The sequence below is a fragment of the Mchenga conophoros genome, linkage group LG4, assembly GCF_057382185.1.
Source record: "Mchenga conophoros isolate Kocher_MC1m ecotype Shallow Benthic linkage group LG4, M_conophoros_male_GT1.1, whole genome shotgun sequence".
NCBI lineage: Eukaryota > Metazoa > Chordata > Actinopteri > Cichliformes > Cichlidae > Mchenga > Mchenga conophoros.
Window position 1 is genome coordinate 11,571,490 of NC_140529.1, and position 23,186 is coordinate 11,594,675.

At 40.5% G+C, this 23,186-nt stretch overlaps 2 protein-coding genes across 3 annotated transcripts; both read right to left on the reverse strand.

Annotated features, from left to right (window-relative positions):
• Positions 1-16: 16 nt before the first annotated feature.
• On the reverse strand, positions 17-15,681 carry rab3db (RAB3D, member RAS oncogene family, b). Of its 2 annotated transcripts, none has more exons than XM_085270305.1 (5): positions 15,349-15,681; positions 12,750-13,012; positions 7,593-7,711; positions 2,509-2,633; positions 17-2,351 (listed from the first exon to the last, which is right to left on the reverse strand). In XM_085270305.1, exons 2-5 carry the CDS (start codon positions 12,993-12,995, stop codon positions 2,164-2,166), a joined length of 678 nt encoding a protein of 225 aa, XP_085126431.1. In that variant the 5' UTR covers positions 12,996-13,012; positions 15,349-15,681; the 3' UTR covers positions 17-2,163. The 2 variants fall into 2 exon arrangements, with proteins under 2 accessions (XP_085126431.1, XP_085126432.1); XM_085270306.1 differs by having other exon boundaries at positions 20-2,351; positions 12,750-12,986.
• A 2,473-nt stretch (positions 15,682-18,154) lies between these two features.
• On the reverse strand, positions 18,155-21,288 carry tmem205 (transmembrane protein 205). Its single transcript, XM_085270308.1, has 4 exons — positions 21,137-21,288; positions 19,554-19,661; positions 19,302-19,465; positions 18,155-19,174 (listed from the first exon to the last, which is right to left on the reverse strand). The coding sequence occupies exons 2-4, from the start codon at positions 19,651-19,653 to the stop codon at positions 18,872-18,874; spliced, it is 567 nt and encodes a 188-aa protein (XP_085126434.1). The 5' UTR covers positions 19,654-19,661; positions 21,137-21,288; the 3' UTR covers positions 18,155-18,871.
• Positions 21,289-23,186: the final 1,898 nt, after the last annotated feature.

Sequence of the window (23,186 nt, forward strand, 5' to 3'; positions counted from 1 at the left end):
ACAGATTTCTACATTTGTCCTTGTTTACAAGATGCACTTTTTTCTTTCCAAACAATGGGTTCACCCTGCACATTCAGAATATATAGTAAACAGCACAAAGGGTCTAATCTCCCATCTTTTAGAAAGCTATCAATCAGGAATGTAAGACATTAAAATATATATGCCATAAGCATAAGAAAGAAAGAACATCTCTAGGACTAAAAGCTGAGGTTCAAACCTGTTTGCACAAGAGCGTCTGAGCACAATGGCAGATACCTGCTGAACTAAAATGTGATATCAGTGGACAGAGCAGAACAGCATGTTTCAAGCAGCAGTCCCCATCAGAAGCTCAGTAAGAGAAACATGGTTTTTGCATGCCATTTTAATACACTGCAAAACTGCATGATATAATACAAATAGTGTTATGAATTACTGATCTTGCACACAACTTCCCTATTTTAGACCCCTGCATCAAAGCGCAGCATGCCACAGACACGTGATATGATAACATCTAATACCTGTCAAACTATATCACTATTCAGCAGCACATGCTGACACGAGCGATAAGTGGCCGCAGGCTCGTACAGTAGCAGGGAGTGGGCTGACCAGCAGTTAGCAGTGTGAGGCTGCTATCGCTGTACAGAGGCTATGGTTAATACTAACTGACAGTCAACAGTCTGCAAAACAACAACACACAATTCTTGTATTCCCATCCCTGATTTGTGGTGAAATCCAAAAGACGCTCCAAATTTCAATCTTTCCCATCAGGATGACGTTTTCAGGAGGGTCAAACTGACCTTTCAACACTGAAATCTTGTCCAAACAGCAGGAACAAAACAAGATGTATAAAATACAATTATGTGGAGTCATTCTAAAACTGCATTTTATTCACATTGATTTATAACAGTAATGGGGAATAAAGTGATGCTCTGCACCGGCTCACTGTTCCTCCTGATAGTTGCAACAGCACGGTTGGTGTCCGGACTTATCGTCCTCACAGATCAGTGGTTGTCCCCCTTTCTGGGCACAAACACACATAATGTGCTGCACTTCTTGAAAACAGTCGTGTCAGTAACAAACAAAGGGAAAAAAAGATAATTCACCACATTGTAACTGCTCACCTACTAAACACAGTACCATGCTACAGTTAAGGGAGCAGTATGTGTGTGTTTGTGTGTGTGAGACAGAAGGCGGACAGAGGACATGTCACATGAGGGGCTTGCTGACACTAGTACATCACACTGTGTGGCAGACCTGACATTTAGTAAACAGCAAGAAGAAGAGGTGAAGGGAAGCTCTAGACTGGAGTAGACTGGTCACACGTGTTTGTACAGTAGTTATTACGCTTCTACTGACTTACTATATTCTAAGTGAGTCTAAGTATGTTTTGAATATGAAGTTTAGTATATCGATGTCTTTATGCTTGGCTAAGTTAACCAGCTCTAGGCAGTAGTTTTACTTACCATATGCAGCAGTGGTACTTTTTTTTTTTTTTTTACTCCTGACAAGAAAGCAAAGTTCTTGTCAAACTTGCCCTTGAGGGTTGGCAATGCTGAAAACTTTCAGCACGCTGTGCAAGACTCCTTCATGTTTCCTTCCTTTAATCAGTCCCTAGAGGGGAGCATCCTGGACAAGACTCATTAAGCACAAAACGTCTCGGAGCTGCTAAAATCCATCAGAAATCAATACCTTAATAAATATTAGACCGAAGACAAGTCCTATTGGAACTTGACATTACTGGTTTCTACAGTATAACACATTTAAACAGTTCATCGATCAAATCAAAAATTTCAAGATAAACTGATAGCTAGCTTGTTGCTGTCTATAAAAATATTTGTCTAAGAAAACTGAATGCACTGAATAAATGTTTCACTAGATTTCACGTGGTAGTTAATGGGGCTACAGCAGTCAAAGAGGTGTATGTGGCGGCTTAAAGTCTGCAGGCTTAAAGTCTCCCTTAAGAGAAAGAAAGTGACAGAGTGGGTCTCTTCGAAGGAAAGACAGGTCTGAGGAGGAGGAGGATGTGCTGAAGATTATCTGTGCTGTGTGGATGGGGCAGAGCTCGGTATGGCTCAAGTGAAAGGGGAGGTGCGGCACTTTTCATGGTTGAGGCACAGACAAGTTATTCTTCAGTGTGTGTGTGTGTGTGTGTGTGTGTGTTGGGAGACTAAGAAGGCAGATGGTTTAGCAAGCACAGCCCCCGTGGCTCTCTGAAGGTGAGTCTTTAAGGCCCTGGTTGCTGTGGTTGGCTATGAGGTTGGCGTCTCCTTCCATGCTCTCGTTCATCTTCTCACAGATAACATCCACTAGACGTTCAAACACCTGCTTGACGTTGATGTTGTCCTTGGCACTGGCCTCAAAGAACTGAAAACCTGACATGAAGCAAAGTCAAAAAGCTAAATGGTATTTCAATTCATGTGCTATGAAAAATAGATGTACTAATGTCAGAATCTACAAAAAAGACAAGTCAAACGTGTCTGCAGACTCTAAGCTAAAAAGAAATAACACTGTGACACTAACGGCTTTTACCTAGCTCCTCAGCCAGTCGCTGGCCATCCTCTGTGGGTATAAGCCTGTCATCCTCCAGGTCACACTTGTTACCAACCAGGATCACCTGAGCATTGTCCCACGAGTATGTCTTGATTTGTGTTGCCCTGAAAGACAAAACCAGAGTTGCAAAGTCTACATGATTAACAGCAGAAAAAAAATGCATATATATATAGGACACTCTGATTAAACTATTCTTACTATAATGATCAAAGCATATGTATATACATATGTGTGCATGAACTGTATCTCTTAACGGGTAAGCCAATCAGAATAACATACAGTGGTCCCTCGTTTATCGCGGGAGTTACGTTCTAAAAATAACCCGTGATAGGTGAAATCCACGAAGTAGCCAACCTTATTTTTTACAATTATTATAGATGTTTTAAGGCTGTAAAACCCCTCACTACACACTTTAGACAGTTTTCTCAGACAGGCATGAACATTTTCACTTTTCTTTCTTGTTTAAACACTCGAAGTTCAAACCTTGCAGACAAATAAGTCCAGTATTATAGAATGAAACCAAAGGCACCCGCAGGTGATGACGTCTCGTCGACATTGTTGTGTTTGTTGGGGAGAAAACTTACAAACACACAGTACAGCACTTCAGAGTCATGTTGCTAGCGATCGAAGATTTATGTAAATTTGACAAGCTGAACGCATTCTGTACTGTGCAGGAGACACGGCACGAGATCAACTGAAAATAGTCAACAGCCAATCAGGATGCAGAACACAATGCGCTGTAAAAAGGTATGCAAAATTGCACACACACACAAAAATAAAATCTGCGAAACAGCGAGGTGAACCGCGTTTTACCGAGGGACCATTGTATATGCAAAACATTGTTACATATACAACAACTATTAATATCTATATGTTAAAAAAAACGATTTATTATAAACCCCACTGTTTTACATCTTCATATACATCCTTTTCATTCTGTTATCTCCTTGCCAATGCAGTGTTGGGTCGCCAGTGCCCAAAGCCAAAGACATTTTAGCAACCATCACGACTGAATGAACCCTTCAGCAAGTAATACTACATTTTATCTAAAATTTTTCATTTTAAATATTTTGTGCTTTTTGCTAATCATTCTTGTTTTGAATAAAGAAGAAAAAAGATATATAGGGCGAGTTTTTCCTAGTGTCAATAAAACTGTTGTTTTGAAAGCTAAATGTTTTCTCTTCTTTCTTGGTAAAGGATTCCAACTGCACAAAAGTTTTCATTTTATAATGCACCAAATGTATTGATTATGTGACATGTCCCTGATACCAACCCACACAGTCCCAACCCTCTTTAGTCTGAGGACGTGGCATCCATGATTCACACATTTTGAATCATCAGTCACAGAACAGTTTTCCACTTGACCTCAGACTGCCCTGAAGAGGTTTAGGCCAATCACCTGCCAGCCGCATGACAGAGATTAAACTGCATATAAGGACGCAGTGAAGAATTGTGTTCACAGAGAATAGTATTCAGAATTGTTCCTGAGATCATAGAGTTAAACTCCTAGTTATGTCTGTTGTTAATGACGTTTTTTAAAATGCATTTGAAATGTATTTGAAATGCATTTCAAATACATTTCAAATGCATTACTGGTCTCTCATCTCATCTCATCTCCAATGAGCATTTTTTTTCTAAAAGCTATATGATTTCTCAGTTTCAACAGTTTATATGTTGTCTTTGTACTTTTTGTATTGTCTACTGTACTTTGTACTACTTTCAGTTAAATATAGACTTTATTGTACATTATTTACAAATTCTTGCATTAATATAGCACGGCAATGCATTTCTCATCTAATTTGGGCTGCAACTCCAAACCACAAGAATCTAAACCCCCTGCAGGGGGTTCACCCCTCAGGCTCCTACTAGATACATTTATGGAATCAATTTCTAAATCCTGGGTGACGTCCTTCTCAAATTATCGCATTCACAACATTTTCAGAAAACTTGTCCTCTGCCCACTGATCTTGACGCTGGGATCACTGATTTTGAACTGTTTTGAGATTTTTAGTAGATATACCTACGGTATCAATTTGAAACTCCTACATCCCTTTGTTCTAAAGTTCACAAACTTCAGTGTCTACGTCAGGGTGACGACATTACGGCTGAGGGGTAAAAACCAGCTATCCAGTGCTGTTGAGTGTTTTTAAATAAACATTTTTATTTAGAATCATCCAAATATGATAAGTAGCATATTTGCTGTAGATTCACTAAACTCTTTGGGAAATCTGGCAAAAAAAATACATTGAGGTCCATACCTTGTTAGACAGTGACACAAATTTGAAGTTTGCCCACATACACCATTGCAGTGGGTGTTAAATGATCAAGATATGATTGAACTGCAGACTTCCACCTATAACTCAGCTATTTTTATACACAATACATTGTTTTCAGATGTTCAAAATGAATGGGACAAACTAACATGAATTTAAATATAAAGACTTTTTTAAACTTTGTTGAAAATCCTTTTCAGACAGTGACACCTGAAGTCTAGAACCCATGGATGTCACCAGATGCTGCCTTTACTGCGGCCACCTTCAGCTGCTCTTTGTGGATCATTCTGCATTCAAATTTTAAGTTAATAACTGGGAAGCGCTCTGCTAGGTTGAGATCATGTGACTGACTTGGCATTTGAAGTATCTCCAATTTCTTTGTGGTATGCTTCAGATCATGAGCAGTTTTCTCCTTCTCCACACTTTTCTCTTTCCATTATTCTGGTACGTTCATCTTGGTTTCATCTGTTCAGAGAATTATTTTCAGAACTGCACAGACTTTTTTTAGATTTTTTAGATGTTCTTTTGAACTTCCTCTTCTTGAGACGAACAGGAAGTTCTATATTCACATTCACCCTTCGTGAATGTAAATATAAAAGGACTTGTTAGATACCTTCTATATGTACATTCACAAAGGATTGATTGTAGACCTTGACAATGATACCTTCTCAAGAGTGTTTTTAACTTGGTTAGATGTTGAGAGGCTGTTTTTCTTAATTGTGAAAAGAACTCTCCAATCATGTATTTTGTCTTCTGTTGTCTTTCAGGCTTTTTGGTATTGCTGAGGCGGCCACTGCATTCATTATTTTGAAGAATGGCTCCTCCTAAAATAGTGCTGTCTCAGCGATAGGTTTACTTTTATTTTTCTGCCTTTTGATGGCCTCCCTCACTTGCACTGACATCAATGGCACCATCTTTGGGCCTCATTATAAGTCACGTTACTATTAAACCATTAAAGATTTTGTTTGTTCATTTCTTTCAATTAAAGCTGAAAATCTGCACTTCAGTCATATCTTGATTGTTTCCACTGTGGCTGTGTACAGAGATAAAACTACTTAACTTTGTACAATATATTATTGCTCTAACTGTATATAAAAAGGACAAAGAAGAACAGGGATGTCACGTTTACGTCTCAGTTCACAACTGACCACATGATGGCACTAACATACCAAAAACCCCTTCATGACTCATATGTTCGAATGCTGTTCATAGATTTCAGTTCAGCATTCAACACCATAATCCCCCAACAGCTCATTCAAAAACTGGTCCAGCTGGGGCTCAACACCTCACTGTGCAACTGGCTGTCGGATTTCCTCACCGGAAGACCTCAAGCAGTACGGGTTGGCAGTAATACATCCAGCACCATCATTTTAAACACGGGGGCCCCGCAGGGATGTGTGCTGAGCCCCCTCCTCTTCACTCTGCTGACCCATGACTGCACTCCATCATACAGCTCCAACCTCTTCATCAAGTTTGCGGACGACACAACGGTGGTGGGTCTCATTAGCAACAGGGATGAGACCGACTACAGAAGTGAGGTGAGACGCCTGGCCACGTGGTGTGCTGACAACAATCTCTCTCTGAACGTGGAGAAGACGAAGGAGATTGTTGTGGACTTCAGGAGAATGAACACCCAACATGCTCCTCTGACCATTGACGGAGCGTCTGTGGAGAGAGTGAGCAGCACCAAGTTCTTGGGTGTGCACATCACAGAGGATCTCTCCTGGACGTACAACACCACAGCACTGGCCAAGAAATCACAGCAGCGTCTCTTCTTTCTCCGCAAACTAAGAAGAGCAGGAGCACCAGCCCCCATCATGTACACTTTCTACAGAGGCACCATCGAGAGCATCCTGTCGAGCTGCATCACTGTGTGGTTTGGAGCCTGCAATGCGTCCTGTCATAGAACCCTCCAACGCATAGTGAGAGCTGCAGAGAGGATCATTGGTGTCTCTCTCCCCTCCCTCCAGGACATTTACAGCACCCGTCTCACTAAAAAAGCCCTTTGCATAGCGGCTGATCCCACACACCCAATGCAAAGCTTCTTCAAGCTGCTGCCGTCGGGGAGGAGACTGCGGAGTCTCCAGGCCAGGACCAGCAGGCTGAAGGACAGCTTCATCCATCAGGCTGTCAGGAAGCTTAACTCCCTCCCGATTCTGCCCCCTCTCCCCTCTCTCCTCCACGGTCTCACTGAACTCTGTCACACACACACAAACACGCACACTCTCTGACTCACTCACTGGCCTGCACCAGTTACCAGTCACTTTGTGGAGCATTGGACTGCCATTACCTCATAAGACTTTGTTGTTACACTTTCTCTTACCGTACACTACTAAATCTCCATTTGCACTATTTGCCTATTTGCACTACTCTGCCTGGTTTACACTCAATGTCACTTACCCATTATATTGTATATTATATAGCTTTCTTGTTATATGTAAAATTGTATTTATTTAAATTTTTACTTTTTAATTATTTTACTTGCATTTTTTAATCACTTTTATATTTAAATATATTTAAATGTTCATTTGCTATTTATCTAGGGATTGAAGAGTAACGCAATTTCTATTCTCCGTATGTCCTGTACATGTGGCAGAATCGACAAATAAAGTTGACTTTGACTTTGACTTTGACTTCATGTTCCATCAACTGGCATCAACTTCACACTTTAGATAAAATACTCGAGAATGTATTTTTTTAATTGTTTTTTTTAGATAAAACAAAATTACAAATACATAATCTAATGTAGACAGTATTAATAGTAAAGCTTTTCACTCATTCCACACTTACCAGTCCTGAACTGCGTTGAAGGAGTCCTGGTTAGTGATATCATACATGAGCAGGAAGCCCATGGCTCCTCTGTAGTAGGCTGTGGTGATGGTGCGATAGCGTTCTTGCCCTGCCGTGTCCTGCAATTATACAAAAATACACAGTCCATGAAATACTTCATTCTATCTGCTTCATTCACTTTACATTTTTAAGGTTAAAAATCTCCAGTATATGATTTTAAACCACAAGGGGGCAGTATTGCCAACACTAACCCTCGACTCTTTCCAAGTAACAGTTATCTAAGGTGTCAGCTTTGACTTGACACTACACAGTCCAAGTAGAGCAAGTTTGACAGTCATCCATTACAGCATTAATGCCCTATAATTGCATTTACATCCTATAATTTAGAAATATCTTGCAGGGATGGCTATTTTAAGCAGAAGGTGGGGATAGGGTTATTTTTCATGTAATGATGCTACTAGTACTCCTAGTTTCACCAGCTTTGATGATTCTTGTTAGTACTGGTTAGGTAAGTTCTTTTCAATTGTTTTTAAGTTAAATTCAAGTCAGATTTGTATTTGGTTTTATTAGACATGTACTGGTAAATATCAGGGTAGGTCAAGGCTCTGCTGCACTCTGTGAGACCTTCATGTAGTTTTTTTCTTCCAAACCAACTGGCTGCATTGCTTCAAAATGCCATTTCTCTGCACCACACAGTCCAGGGGAAGATGGCATTTAGATACGAGCTCCTGCCACAATCATTTCTCATCACACCGGGACTTGTGGCTTGGATTACTAACCACCTGGAGGCTGTGTAATATCACAGCCAACGGCTCAGTTTATTTATTGGACAATTAAAGCATAAAATATCAAAAAGGTAGAGTGAGTTGGTTGATTATCTCGCCGCCACTCTCGTGGTTACCTGGTAACCTTTCTAAAGTCCTTAATTTGCATCAGGGGCCTGTGTGTGTCTGATGTTTTCCTCATTTTGATGAGGAGGAAGAGTGGGTTGTCCAGGTAACCAGAGGGCATTGAAGGTTATGAATGTTCCATTACAGCTAGGACTGCTCTAGGTGGACAACCAGAGCGATCCTTCTCACTTTACGAAAACAACCAACACAGAGGGCAGTCTGCTGGTAAAATCCCGCGAGCAGAGTGCTCAAGCTTTATTCTTTAATCTTTCCAGAGCCTGCTCTGTCAGAGTTTATTTTTGTTTCAGTAACGTGTGATATATCCCAGGTCCATCTTTATCTCATCCATGAAGGGATGATCAAATATTTGGCAGCATAATAGCATTACTAACCAAACAGTCAGTCTCCAAGGTTGCTACAATAAACCCCAAACAAAAGCTGCTCCCTCGTGTGCATATATGCGATGACAGATAGGGAGGAGTTTAAATTAGGCTTGTGCACAATCAGAAGCTCTGACGTCTCTGGGACCCTGATCTTTAAACATGCGTCACCTGCGTTTATATAAGCGACTGGCATGAAGCAGTGGCACACACAGGACATCATCCCCAGGGATAGCACGCCCGGGCATATGTGCGGCTGTGTAGTGCTAAATGTGCAAAAGGTGTGTGTGTTTGCTTAAAGAAAGGAAATTTATTTCCATGACATGAGAGCAGGGATGTACACAGTGTGTGTGCACAGTGTGTTCATATTGTACATGAGTTCCTGTATGTTCATGCACTGTGCAAGGGCCACGTGGTGCGTTATCAGACTACTTTCCATGATACACACAGTGAGGCTGGCAGCTGGCACAATGGCTTAATCTGCAACTCTCTTTGTCAAAGGCTCTGGTGAATTCTCTTATGTTAGGTAGCCAACTTTAATTTAGCATTCCTGAATTATTACAGAGTTAAATATTAACACGATGTAAGAGAGTGCTTGTTTTAAGACATGCCTGCTGCTCCCACACCCTTTAAATACACTACTGAGTTCGCAGTCGATCTTCGCTATGGCTCAGTGAGACGCTGATAAGGAACTTCCTCTGCTTCCTGAGTTTAGGAAATACCAGGTTTCTTTGTCATCCAACAGCACCATCAGTACTGCTGCTTCTGTAGAACCCCATAACAATGTCCTCTAATTATTGAATACAAAGTGCACAGTCAAGTTAGTTACTGCTGTTTTTTTTCTCCCTCCTGATCAGCTGTTAGACTAACACCACTAACACTGCATGTCATTTATAAGAGACACAGTTTTAGTAAATGGTAAAAATGGCCTGTATTTGTATAGCGCTTTACTAGTCCCTAAGGACCCCAAAGCGCTTTACACAACCAGTCATCCACCCATTCACACACACACATTCACACACTAGGTGACTGTGTGTTTTGGTGTGGGCTCCTCTCGGCTGCTGATTCATTCGGGTCACTGTTTGTGGATCATACAGTGGCTCACAGATTGCTGGTTTGAATGAATCATCTGTTTGATCAGCCTAAACAATGTATATAGACAGGATTTGTAGCATAGTGTGAGGGAAGGTGAGCTGCCAGGATACACCTTATAGTACAATATGAAAGCCCATTCCAAAGTTAACTTTGTTAGTAAAGCTGTCAGTGGGGCTGATCAATCATAGAAGCTGATTCCTGCTGTTTCTCAACTGCTAACTGTAAAAAGGTGGAAAAGTATCATCTCAAAAACTGGCACAGGCATTTAAAGGTACCCATTATAGTTCTCTGAAGGTGGAAGTTTAAAAGAAGAACAAAAAGAAACTGGGGTGAAACAACAGAGTTTGACTTTTTTTTTGCCCCAGCCCTGGTCCAACACTGAATCCTAGATTTCCCATAATGCAACTACCCATCGATTTTTTAAAAACTAGTAATCCACCCATGCCATCCTGTCACCATGTTGCAGATAAATTTGAGTGACTTAACCAGATGTTACCATATAGTTTAAAAAGTGGGGTCAGCCACTGAAGTTCCTTTTGAAGCCCCAACTCTATTTTGGCTGTTGTTACAGTGTGGGGTGGATCCTCATATAATAGTGACCTGTCAAAATGCTCTTTCATGTAATTTACTCTAAATAAACTAAAATTTAAAAAACAAGCATAATGTTGTGTTGACGTTAATAACTGAGGCGGAAAACTCATTGGGAAAGTGTTTACTGAGGTCATAAATCAAGCGAGAAGCAGGGTTATTCTTTCAGAGACTTCAACTCAGTTTGACTTCTTTTTGCAACTACGGCAGTAGTTCCTGAAAGCCAGGGTTGTGCAACTACATTTAAATTAAATTACAATTAGAACTTCTAATGATTATGGCCAAGATGACAGAAAGAGAGACTTTAGTTGACAAAAAGTTTTCAAATGTAGAGTTATTGTGTTAAAGATTCGAGACCTTAATGCTGAACAAAATAATTATGATTTTTTTTCCCCACAATCGAGCAGCTCTATTCAGAAGACCATCTCACCAACTTCACTTTTCAGACCTTCCCGGAGTTTGCATCCGCTCTACAGTACATCATCTTTTAGTTATAGTCTACAGTGCTGACCCACAGTAGACATTATACAATTAATGTAAGGCTTAACAGTTTTATTCATAATAATCAAACTGTTCACAATCTAATTATGTGTGTTTTGATATTTTTATCTTAACTGTATGACTATTAGGGGAAGTAATGTCTGCTTGCCCGTCAAAGAAATGACAAATTCATGAAAAGCATCGATAGCAAATTCTCCAAAATCATGATCTTGTGTGATAAACATGCATGACAAAATGAGTTAGCAAAGAGGAATAGTGGTGTGAATTACAGCAACAACATCAACTGTCGAACGCAACACGCAACAATACTACAAACTGTAGCTCAGAAAAACAGCTGAATCAACACCTGAAGACTTCAACAACAAGGAAGCATTATGTGCTAATGTGACTGTGGAGCTACTGTACTGTTTCAGATGGTGTTTAACTTACAAACAACACCATCACAACACCTTGCCTGCTATAAATGCTGCACACAACGTATTGCATCAGTGTCTACATGAAATGTACAGCAACTAAACAATGAATACATCTTACTTTCTCAACCTTGGAAGCAAAAGAGGAAGGAATTTGTGCCCAATTTGTCAAAACACATTTTATATTTAAATGAAGAGGACATCATAACCCACGATAGAGAACACTTTTCCACCTTGGCATCCAGGTGACACTGTAATCAGCAGATAAAGTTAGTTAAAGCTAGTGAACAGTCATGTGAACAGTAGCTAAGTATCCAGAAATTTATCTTAAGATTTAGTAGAAATTGTATCTGCTTGGACAGTGATGTCAAACATAAGGCCTGGGCCAGAATTGACCCGGGAAAGATAATCCGGCCCACTAAACGGCTTTGGAAAAAATTTTCTATTAATTGACAGAAACCTTCTGTTTTATAAATACAGCACAGTCTGGAGATTGAGCTACCAGAACTTTTTCTGTAATTTTACACATTTACCTCTTACAGCTTAAGTCCAAATCGTATGGACAGATTTCTTTCATTTACCACAGGAGCATTTCTTTAGCATGTAGAAAACTTAAGAAATACTGTTGAAACTGCATGTATGTAAATGTGTAGTTAAACTGACAGAAAAGGCAGATCCACTTGTCCAGCCCACGTAAGATCAAAATATGGCCCACGATGTAAAATGAATCTGATGTAAAATGAGTCCGATGTCCCTGTTCTAGGCTAACACGTTCACCATACCGATACAAAAGGTGGTCAAAAAAGTGTCAAAAAACATTCATACCATAACTTTTCTTAAAGGCACGGTACCACTAGATCTAAGGTAAAACAGGCAAACCCTGGCTTATAACTACAACTAAAACTGTAGTAAGCACCACCATCCATCTCCTTTAAACAAATGTTGACACTTAGCAGATGCGTGATAATGGGTAGGAAGTATAAATGCGTATAAAACATGAGGAAGTCATGCTTTTTACATTTACACAATTCACAGGGTACACTTGCACAACTGCCAAACCACAGTTTGAGAAAAATTTATTTTTAAGACTTTTGTTCAGTAAGAGGTGAAAGACTTAACATGTTCTAAACCAATAACACCTTTAGAAGTATGGAGCATCCACTCTGATTTACAACAGCTTATCACAGAGTACACATGAAGCTCCTCTTCATTCTGGCAAACAAAACGGCAGAATGAACTGATGCTGTAGCTTGGCAGAGAGAACTTCTCATTTATCTCAAATCTACCCACCCAGATCTGCAACTTGATCCTCTTGTCATTGCGGAAGACAGTCTTGACCTTGAAGTCAATGCCCACGGTGCTGACGAAAGCGGAGGTGAAGGAGTCGTCGGCATAGCGGAACAAGAAGGAAGTTTTCCCCACGCTGCTGTTGCCAATGATCAGCAGCTTGAACATGTAGTCAAAGTTCTGGTCGGCTGCATCCTTCTGCGAGGGCTGCTGCTGGAGCCGCGACTCAGTTGATGCCATCTGGAGCATTTACGAGAGGGCAAAGTCTATGTGAAAAATCAGGATAAACTAAAGCACTTGCTTGAAACATCCTACCAAAATCAACTAACGGCATCACAACTGCATTATCACATCCCTCACACTGGTTAGTGGTTACAACTAGCAAAGCAGCAGCTGCATGGACAGACAATCAACGCACAAACATAACACCTCTGTTCACAGCTCTCACACACATAGAAAAATGTTTCGTTTGCAGATTTCTACTGAGGAAAAGCAGAAATCATCATTAATTTAAAGAAGCAGAGAGGAGGAAGTGATTGGCATGTACGCACGCTGAATGACTACTTCAACTAGAAGTTGGCTTGATGATGTTGTGACTTAACTAAACAAAATTGCTGATTGTATATATTTTCATTCGATGTGCCATTTATACACACACTAAAAACCTGAAAATTTCCTTTAAATGAAAGTACAGGACGTCCTGCCATCTGTCCAATCGTTTCATTACAGCCATTAATCTCAGTGTAATCTCTTCTGGGGCAAGTGTGAGATTACCTGCCATCAAACCTTTTATTGTCAGTCAACCAAACACAGGGAGGAGGAGGGCAGAGAGCTGGCCATGTGCGTCCATTCAAACAGACACACACACACGCACGCACGCACGCACGCACACACAGCAGATCAATCGTTGCAGCTCAGCTGTGCCTCTCTCTGGTCAGACCCGTCTCCGTGGAGACCAGACTTTGACTCAGCTGCCCGCAAGACCCATTAGCGGTCAAGGCAGTCAGTACGCTCAGCTTTTAACTGGCCAGATGGAGGTCTCCAGAGCTCAACACAGATATCTATCTCACTACCATGAGAGCTAAAGAAAACAAAATAAGGAGGAAAGAGTGTCTTCACTCTGTACTGTCAGAATAATTGCCATACAGGGCATAAGAGAACAAGTCTGTGTGTTTCACTTGTTAAGAACTCTGTCTGTATATAAGTGTAAGACCACCTTTTTAAAAGTAGCTGCAGTTTAGCTGGAGGGTTAATCCAGACTTTAAGCCTCACTTCAGTTGAGCATTTTAAATTGCCTCTGTGGGTTTTGTATTGTAAAACTGTGTGAAAGTAAAACAAGTTTTCTTTCCTGCTGAATGTGAGCCCTAGGCACACCTGCTATACCCTCTCACAATCCTTTTAAATGGAAAAATGTGTTTCTGGTTATTAAAGGTCCTGGGCCCCACACCACGTCTCCCAATTCTTTCTAATCTCTCAGGATACTGGCTCTGAAACCCTGAATCACATGATGCCTGTGCAACTTGAGGTACATTTTTCTGCTCAGAAATCACATAACATTGATTCACTCATTTTAAAGTGATGTTTCTTAACGGTCTTAACTTCCACTCTACTGAGCTCGGCTTAAGGCTGCAGTACACCGTGTCACTTGTCCTTTGTGTTTACTGTGCAGTGTAGAACGCCTGCAGGCAGAAGCAGACTCCCATAAGCTTGCTGACGTTTCATAAATTTTTAAGAAACTAAAACTTTAAAACTTGTTCATTACATGTTGTAGAGATTACAAGAATTTAAAGTGCTTTTCCTGTTGTGGTGTTGCTCAGTTCTGCAGAGTCAAGTTACTTCTGGGTATGCAAATGATATTTTAAAAAAAAAGACAATTGCAAAGCAGGACAGTTATAAAGATTTCTTTCTATGGTCAAAGTACCCAATGGTGTCTCTGAAATAAGTAGAACAATATGAGGAAATAAAAGCAGCTTATTCAAACATCACCACAGGACCAGGTCTCAGTGAGCAGCTGGGAAGACTAAGACAAGCACCTGCTCTCATACCACAGACCAGCCATCCTCCATGAAGTGAAACTGGCCATTCAGGGAGCTGCTGAGTGGATGAGAATGGGAGCTCCTTTATTGCACAAAGGAGCGTCATTATCCCCAGTAAAACAAATAGAGGCCATTATGGTATATAAAGCCTGATGGCAGTGCGGCCAGATCCCTCAGCTGGCATTGTTTGCTGAGCCAGAGGCAGCAGTCTGCCTGAACCAACAGGAAATGACCATTATCGATTAGTTGGCAGCAGCACATCTGTTCTCTCATTAGGATCAGGACCGAGACACAAACACAGATGGAAAATTCAGGCTTAGGCTTCAGTACTATCTCGATACTGGGTGAAAACAAAACAAAACAAATAACAGCTTAGTTTATGTCAACATATTTCCTGCAAAACGAGAGTGTGTATTATTACTCTGTAGGGATAAGCCTACACAGATAAAGGATAAAGCCTAGGGATAAAGCAGGAAACATTGAAGTTTTAGTAAAGGTTCCCAGTTAGTAGTCGGACATGAAGGAAGCACTGTGCAGGAAAACAGCTGGGAAAGGGAGAAACGTACCTCTTTTTTTGCGGAAGAAAGGAAACGTCCAACTCGTTTTCCTTTCTACTTCTGGTATCTCCCGTCCGGTAATACGCGGAGCAAACGACCTATCAAAGTCTGCTAATAAAGTGCACCTGAAATATCCCTCCGACCTGTTTCCCTTCCTCAACAACTACTTTTCTTTTCCTTCGCTTCGCTGTTCGCGTACTACAACCTGCTCTCGGTTTGTGGACAGCTGGGGCTGAAGCCGCGGCTCTCGCTGTGACAGAGTTGGTGCGGACACTCAAGCACCCTAAACGCCACGACACTGTGTAGGTCTGCCACCAGCGCGAGGAGGAGAGGGCTGTCCAGCGTGCGTGCGCAAGTGCACGCGCGAGAGCCACACACCCTGAATAAACAACACAAGCAATTTCTAATATCCTTACGCAGACGTGAACGACTCAGTAGTTAGTTCAGAATATTATATTATATTATATTATATTTACTCCTATGTTTTCACTATGTTTTTCACTATGCAGTGAAAACTCCTATGTTTTCACTATGCTAATGCAGCCCTGCATTAGCATGGCGACACCCCCCAGTTCGCTGTGTAACCCTGTGATATTTACATTAATTGTTTCCTTTTTTGTGAAAGATGTGATACTTAGGTTATTTTTCTTTCCCCCAGAGAGTTTGATGATAATATCACTCTGCCCCAGCAGCTGTTGCACGTATGGAGATTAGAACTGGGGGTGGAAACAGCTAACTCCTCTTTGTTTAATGAATAATAAATCCCTGTACAAGCACCTTTAAAGGAGTACAGCAAGAGCCTACTATGAATGGATAACAAGCAAATCTTTATTTGCTTTATTTGTGGTCAGGCTTAAAGCTTACTGTTGTATTTTGTTCAATTGGTGCCAGTAAAATGATACTTTGTGGTTCTATGCTGAGTGCCAGACTGACTTGTCAAGGTATAGTGGGGGTGGGGGAGCCAAAGGTTCACCATGTAGTATTCACTGTAACCAAGATTCATCCTTCCAAACAATCACAGCCTTTCTGTGTCATTTTAAAATAAACTACCAGTAATGGGCTCCACAGCTAAGTGCATTTGGATTGCAAGCTCGGTGATGTGAAGTACAGCTGAGTGTAAGAGAAGTGACCAGCTCTCTGCTTTCAGAAGGAACTACATCTGGGGGGGGGGGGGGAGACAGACAGATATACACATTAAATATACAGGGATCTAACCTGTGCTTGCAGATTTTTGTAACCCCCCCCCCCCCCCCCCCCCCCCCCCCCGCTCCCCCATCCCCTTTTTTGTCCTGTGATTGACCCTTTAAGCTTATATACAAGATAAGATAAGATAAGATAAGCGATAACATGAGAGATACAAATGAACCTGTTAAGTATAAGGATAGATAAGAATAGATACTCAACATTAGAAGAGAGCCTAAATGGTGCAAACACTGGCATCAGGAAAAATGTCCAGCAGCTATTATCACAAAATCTCAGTTAAGACGTGGAGCTTTGCTCATTTTTTTTCTCTGGTGCACACTGCAGAAAACTTGATCATGTCTAAGGTGAAGCTGTGTGAGACCTGGCCCTTAATGCTTGTATCAAAGTGAGCAGCAGAATCCTTTGACAGATGGTTCTATTAGGAGCTCGGTGTTTTATGATGCATAGGTGCATTATCCATCACTGAAATCAGACAATTGCAAATTGGACCAATTTCTCCACAAGACATGATGGAATAAAGCAGCTTGAGACTTCTAGACTCATAATTAATTTAACACACTATATTACTGCAGGGCTGCACTGCAATACCATCACGACTCCACAAACTAGCAGGCGTTTTCAGAATACCGACTGCAGTAGTATTACGTTCTCGGAAACAAATACAGACTCATTTCCTTGTGTGACTCAGGAATGAGGGAGGAATGGTTGGACCTGTCTGCGAGGAGGCCCCAACAATTCCTTTTGTTCTTAGCTTTCTTTTGTTTTATTTTGCACACCCAGAGTTGAGGAATTTTAGCTGTTTTTAACATCGTGTGTTCATCCATATTCTGTGTCCAGCTTTTTTCCTCATACAAAGAATTCTTGTACCATTATTCACTTTTTGAGATAATCACTAACAGCTCTGTAAATGCATGAGAAATATTGAAGAGATCAGTGAATAAACCTCTTCCCTGGTTGAAAAAGGTTTATTTCCTGATTCCACTGCAGCAGATAACCTGATAGGCAGGTAAAGCTCTTACACTCCTCAAAAGGTTGGCATGTGTAGCTGTGCTGTTTCCTCAAGACTCTTTGACTAACTTCCTTGTTTATTTTGTGACATGACTGCATGGCACATCAGTGTTTTAGTAAGATAAAACTGTATGCTCAACAGCAATTCTGCCAGTTTATACAATGCTGTTTTCATTGGGTTGGAAGAAAACATTAAAAACCTGATCACAGCCTTTAAAGGACCAACATTAATTGCATTGGGGACAAGGTAATTCATTTACTTTCAGCCTCTAGCCTATGCTTTTTATATTGAAATGATTTCACTACAGTCCATTAGTGCTCATATTCTAATAGCAATGGTGCCTCGCTTATCCTGTAGTTGGCCGGCAAAGCTCTGTTCCCCGCATCCAAGGCTGCTCTCCTCACAACCTGACGTGCATCACCGAGAATTTAATTAAAACCTGCTTATTCTGAAAGCAGGCACTGTCTGTTTGGCCTGGCTTTATTCATCCACAAGAATCACAGGACCACTTCTTCCTAAACCAATTCTTTGAAATAAGTGTTTGCTTTTAAAGCTCGTGTCACTAGGCCAAACACCAGAAAGACTTTGACATCACTCGGTTGATCCAAATGGAAGAATCAAAACAACACTTTAATCATCCAGTCATAGTTTTCATTAAACAGTGGTGACAAGTTTAAAATGCACTACAAAATCAAGAAAGTCATGGTGCACATGAAATAGCATTATGTTGTGTGCTACGATGGATCTGAAAGCTTTGTCCAAATATCGCCCCCTACTGGGGAGGGACGTGCATTGCTTCCATGTCGCTTGGTACTTTTCTTTGCTTTCTGAGAAATAAAACCAACTACATTAAAAAAAAAATACAAAAAATAAAATAAAATTATACAAGATAAAAAAAAAACCATTTTGTAATCAAAAAGGTTAAGAGTGCTTAACTGACAGCAGTGAACAGCACATGATGAGTTCTGCATGCTCACTGGAGATAGTTCTTGCACATAAGGACACTTGGGGCAGATAAAGTGATGCAGAATTCTCTGTAATTACATTTGCAAAATGTCACATATACTGCTATTTATGATTCACACTTCATATTCAACACTGATATGATAGAGAAAGAGTTGGCGAAATGATTTTTGTAAACTAAAGTACTTCCAATCCAAGTCGTATGAGTGTGTGTCCTAATCCTACTGTATCATAAAGTGATAAAAGAACCAACAAATCCTGCACATTTATCAGTGTTCTGAACCAGAAACACTGTTAGATAACAAAGTACAAAAGTGTGCACGGCATTTTGGTTCTTTAATAACTAAAACATTGTCTTTAAATGGTGGCTAAATTCAAAGCTGTGTAGACCAAATTAGTTGTGGTGCAGAGGAATCCTATCAGGTTGCAGAGGCTGGACAACCCATGGTAACTGCCAAACTTGCTCCTGTAGGCTTTGTACTTGGGATCCTGTTCTTTGAGCTTGGTGTAAGCCTCTTTCTGGCTGCCCAGGCCGATCTCTTCCCCGAGGTTGTGCTCCTTCTCTACCTCCCTCATCAAGAACATCAACTCAGTGGTCTCTGGGCCAAACCACTGGGCGTTCAGACCTGCAGTGATCAGCGCCACGAAGAACAGAAGCATCTGGAAGATGAAAAGGGAAAGCTTGCAACTCGATGACGATTCACTCACAAAATGTTTAATTTTTTCTTTTTTCCCCCCAATCAAAAGTGCTCAGTTTTTTCATTCCTAGCAGCGTGTGATATTTCACCTGTACACTTTCATGCCAGTCCAGCAACTCTCTGGGATGGTACACAGCATACACAGCCAGGCTGACAAAGTTACTTCCAAGCACGCAGTAGAAGTACACTGGGAAAAGCTTACTCTGCACCAGGCCGAAGGTGTGCCGAGTTACCTGCCGAATCAACACAAAGCCTGCAGGCACAGACGTTTAACACGGTGTCAAAACAGGAACGCATGCATTTTGTTGAAGCCATGCCTTGTTGCTCTGTGGCCCACTTACCTGCAATGAAGGAAACCCAAAGCTGCATGCCCCAGGTGAAAGAGAGAACCATGAGGTGCAACACTTTAACAAAATCTGTTGGCTCCCCCTCTGTCACCATGGTGTCACCTTTCAAAAGAGACAAGACATGCTGTGTGGGACAGTCCAGCCAAGGTGTTTGTTTTTCAGGTTTTATGAGTGAAATTCTAGTATTTTAACCATCTGCTACTCCATGCTAAAGATAACATAACACTCCACCCTTGTTCAAATGAGGTCCTGGCTACAAAAAAACTAATAGAGAGTTGGGCAAATTGCAAAGACTTAATTTTTTTCCCCCTTCTGATTTTGTTAAAATTTATATTTAAAAAATGTATTCGAGCCCATGACAGCTGGGATAGGCTCCAGCGCCCCCCCGCGACCCTGAAAAGAATAAGCGGAAGTGGATGGATGGATGGATGGTATTCGAGCCCTTCGCTGTGCTACAAACCAAGTTTGCATTTGACTGAGATAATAAAACAGAAAAGACAACAATTCCAATAACAAAAATCTAAACAGTCTTATTTAGGATTTCTGCTGTATAAAAGCAGTCACAGACGCATGCTCATATGATCATACATGTCCCATATATGATCACAAATGTAGATGCAGCTTCTGGAAATCAATATACAGTGTTCTACAGTCAGTGTTTTACAGGCAAACCTCTTGCAGTACTGTGCAAAAATGTTGCATCACCCCTCCTTTCTTTACAGTGTTGCTTGGAAAATGGGAAATGTGTTTAAAGGTTACCTTCTAGGTTGTTTTGGGGAAATTATAGAAATAACGCAAAAACAGATCTGTACAACTCTAACAAGCTTGAAAGTCAATATTTTATTCTTCAAAACAGTCTGAATTCTCTTGTCATTTCTTTAAGTAGTCTTCCAAAATAGTTCTCCAGACTTCTCCAAGGACATTCACAGCTCCTCTGTGGATATTGGCTGTCTTTTGTACTGTTATTTGTCAAGATGATCCCTTACTGCTTTAATAATGCTGAGCAACAGTTTCTGGAGAACTATTGCTCAAGACCACTTAAAATAAATAAATAAATATTCTAAGAAAGTATGACTCATTGAAAGCAAATGTATAGACATACAACTGGGCATCGCATTCATTTTATAATATATTGTTAGGTTTTCTTTTTTTGAGCTATAAAGTCCAAGGCTCTGGAGGAGTCCAAACATTCATCCGTGATAATGAAATTGCGCCAGAGAGATAAACGTGTCATTTGAGGGTGGTTCTCCACATACGCAGCAGACCTGATAAAGTCCACAGATTACGATATGGCAGGAGAGGCAGAGCAGAAACAATACATATCAGAGTATACTGACAAACGAGCAGCCCGAATGCAAAAGTTCCTTAAAAGACATCGATAAAGAACACAACACGGCAGAGAAGCACGCAGCATGTCCTCTGATAACAGCAGGCAAAAGTCTAACGTTATGTCAAGCTAGCCAGGTTTAGCCTCAGAGCTGACAAACAGTTGCTTAAGTTTTATATTAGCGGCGGTGCTGGCTTTGTTTTGGACCTCATTGTGACAGGTACAAGCGCTTACTACTTGTTACACAAACCTGCACTTAGCTGTTTTCCTTTCCTCTGCGTTATTCCGAATGAAAAGGACCAACTAATAATGTCAATGGACTCCAAGTTTCAGCGGGTCATCAGGCGCTTCCTCTGTCTACTTATCTTGCCTGCAGGTCCCGCCCCTCCACCGAAGACGAGCCAATGGTAGTCTATGAAAATGAACATTTTATGATATGCGTGTTAATCATTGGTTCCCCTGTGATGTTTACATTCAGGGCCCCTCCCCTGTACTTACCCGCTACACAAGTGTGCCCTGCAGATGTTGGGAGGATGATTAGACCAGCGTAATCTGCAGGTTTTTGGTTAGCTCAAAAAACGTCAGTTTAAAAATAAATTTAGCAGTTACTGAACTTGCACTACAATATAGATGTATCAGTTGTTTTTTTATATATTTTTAATCAACTGATTTATTTATTTATTCATAGAATAATTATTAAAGGCCACAGTGGATTGAAGATTTACTATCTAATCTGTGCACAGTGCGTGTATAATCATTCTTTTGCAACTTTGGAAGCAAGAAATAACAGAATCTTCCTTTTACAGTTCACATATTAAAATTATAGTGGACGTAATATACTTTAGCCACTGGTGTATGGATCAGTATGATACGTAGCTTATGATAACAGAGAAGATGTTGACTTTGTTTTGTTTTTTCTGTAAAATTGAATAGCAATTTATGCAGCTTGATTGAGTGGGTGTTCCCCAGTTTTCTGTGTAACACTATTAGGGATATTATGTTGGACAATTTGTGAAGCAGTTTGATCTGAGAGTTTGTCCTTGCAACCCAATGAGAATTTGAGACAGGAAGTCAAATATTTAATAATCATAATCAGTTATTTCCACAGAAGAAAAGTGATTTCATACAGGGAAATTATTTACTGTCAGTTTAGACACAAGCCTTGCTGTGGCTCATACAGAATTTGACGATTATGCACTCTTTAGTAACCACTTACCTCTAATTTATTAGTCATATGGTCAGGCATTATTAAACCTTCTTACATACTTTCACATTTTCTTTGCAGTAGTGTTCAACACCCTTTGGAGGATGTAATGTGTAATGTTTTCTCAGAGTACATTTTGATTGGAGTGCTTTCATGAGTACTGGAGTGCTTTTTAAATAAAAAAACCCCTACTTTTATTTAAGGACACTTTTCAGCACCAGGAGAGCACTGCAAAGTAATCTGTAGAAGGTGCTGTGTCATAGGGGGTTAAAATGCAAAGAGGAGATGCTGGGTGCAAATCCCAGCAGCGCCACACAGTTAATATCATGTTCTACGTAAGTGAAAAGTTACTTTACTGATTCATATACAGAACTATATGATCTACAGTAGTCTACATATGTGATGTCAAAGTCATTTTACCACATGATTTTACCATCATCTCGACCAATGAAACACCTCTTTCTATTACAAAAGCTTTAATCACGGGGATATCCTAATATCAGAAAAAGAAGTGCAATTTAGACATTTTTCTACATGACGGAGAAATTGCTGTGGTTGATTCTGCTCATCTGTACGTAGCGCTTTAAGTGGGAAAAACGTTTCGTAACTCATCCAAGTGACTTCTTCAGTCTCAGCTGACTGAAGGTTTCCCTCAACCCTATAAACAGCAGTGATTGAAAGTGATTGAAAGAAATCTGCGAGCATGATTGCAGTTGGGATTAAACTGCAACAAATAAATATGTAAAACTACAGAAAATCTGCTGATTTCTTATAACCTAGGTGGTCCTTTGTAAAACTGAAAGTAGTTCTAATTCATGTAAAATGTCATTTTTATACTGTGGACCCCACATTTCTAGAGTAGATTAAAAAAAAAAAACCCAAAAAGCTTTTCTGCCATTTAAGTATTTATCTATTATTTAATTACGGTGGTGTGGTTTTAATGGTCACGGTGGGGTGTGTTTATCAGGAGGGAAAGCTGTAAAATTTACGAAAATACAGGTACAAGTCCAAAATTTCAGCCCTCCTTCACATTTTACAAAGCAGTCCAGTCCTTTGTTGGCCCGGTTGTTGAGTCCGGGGCGGTTTGATGTCCCTA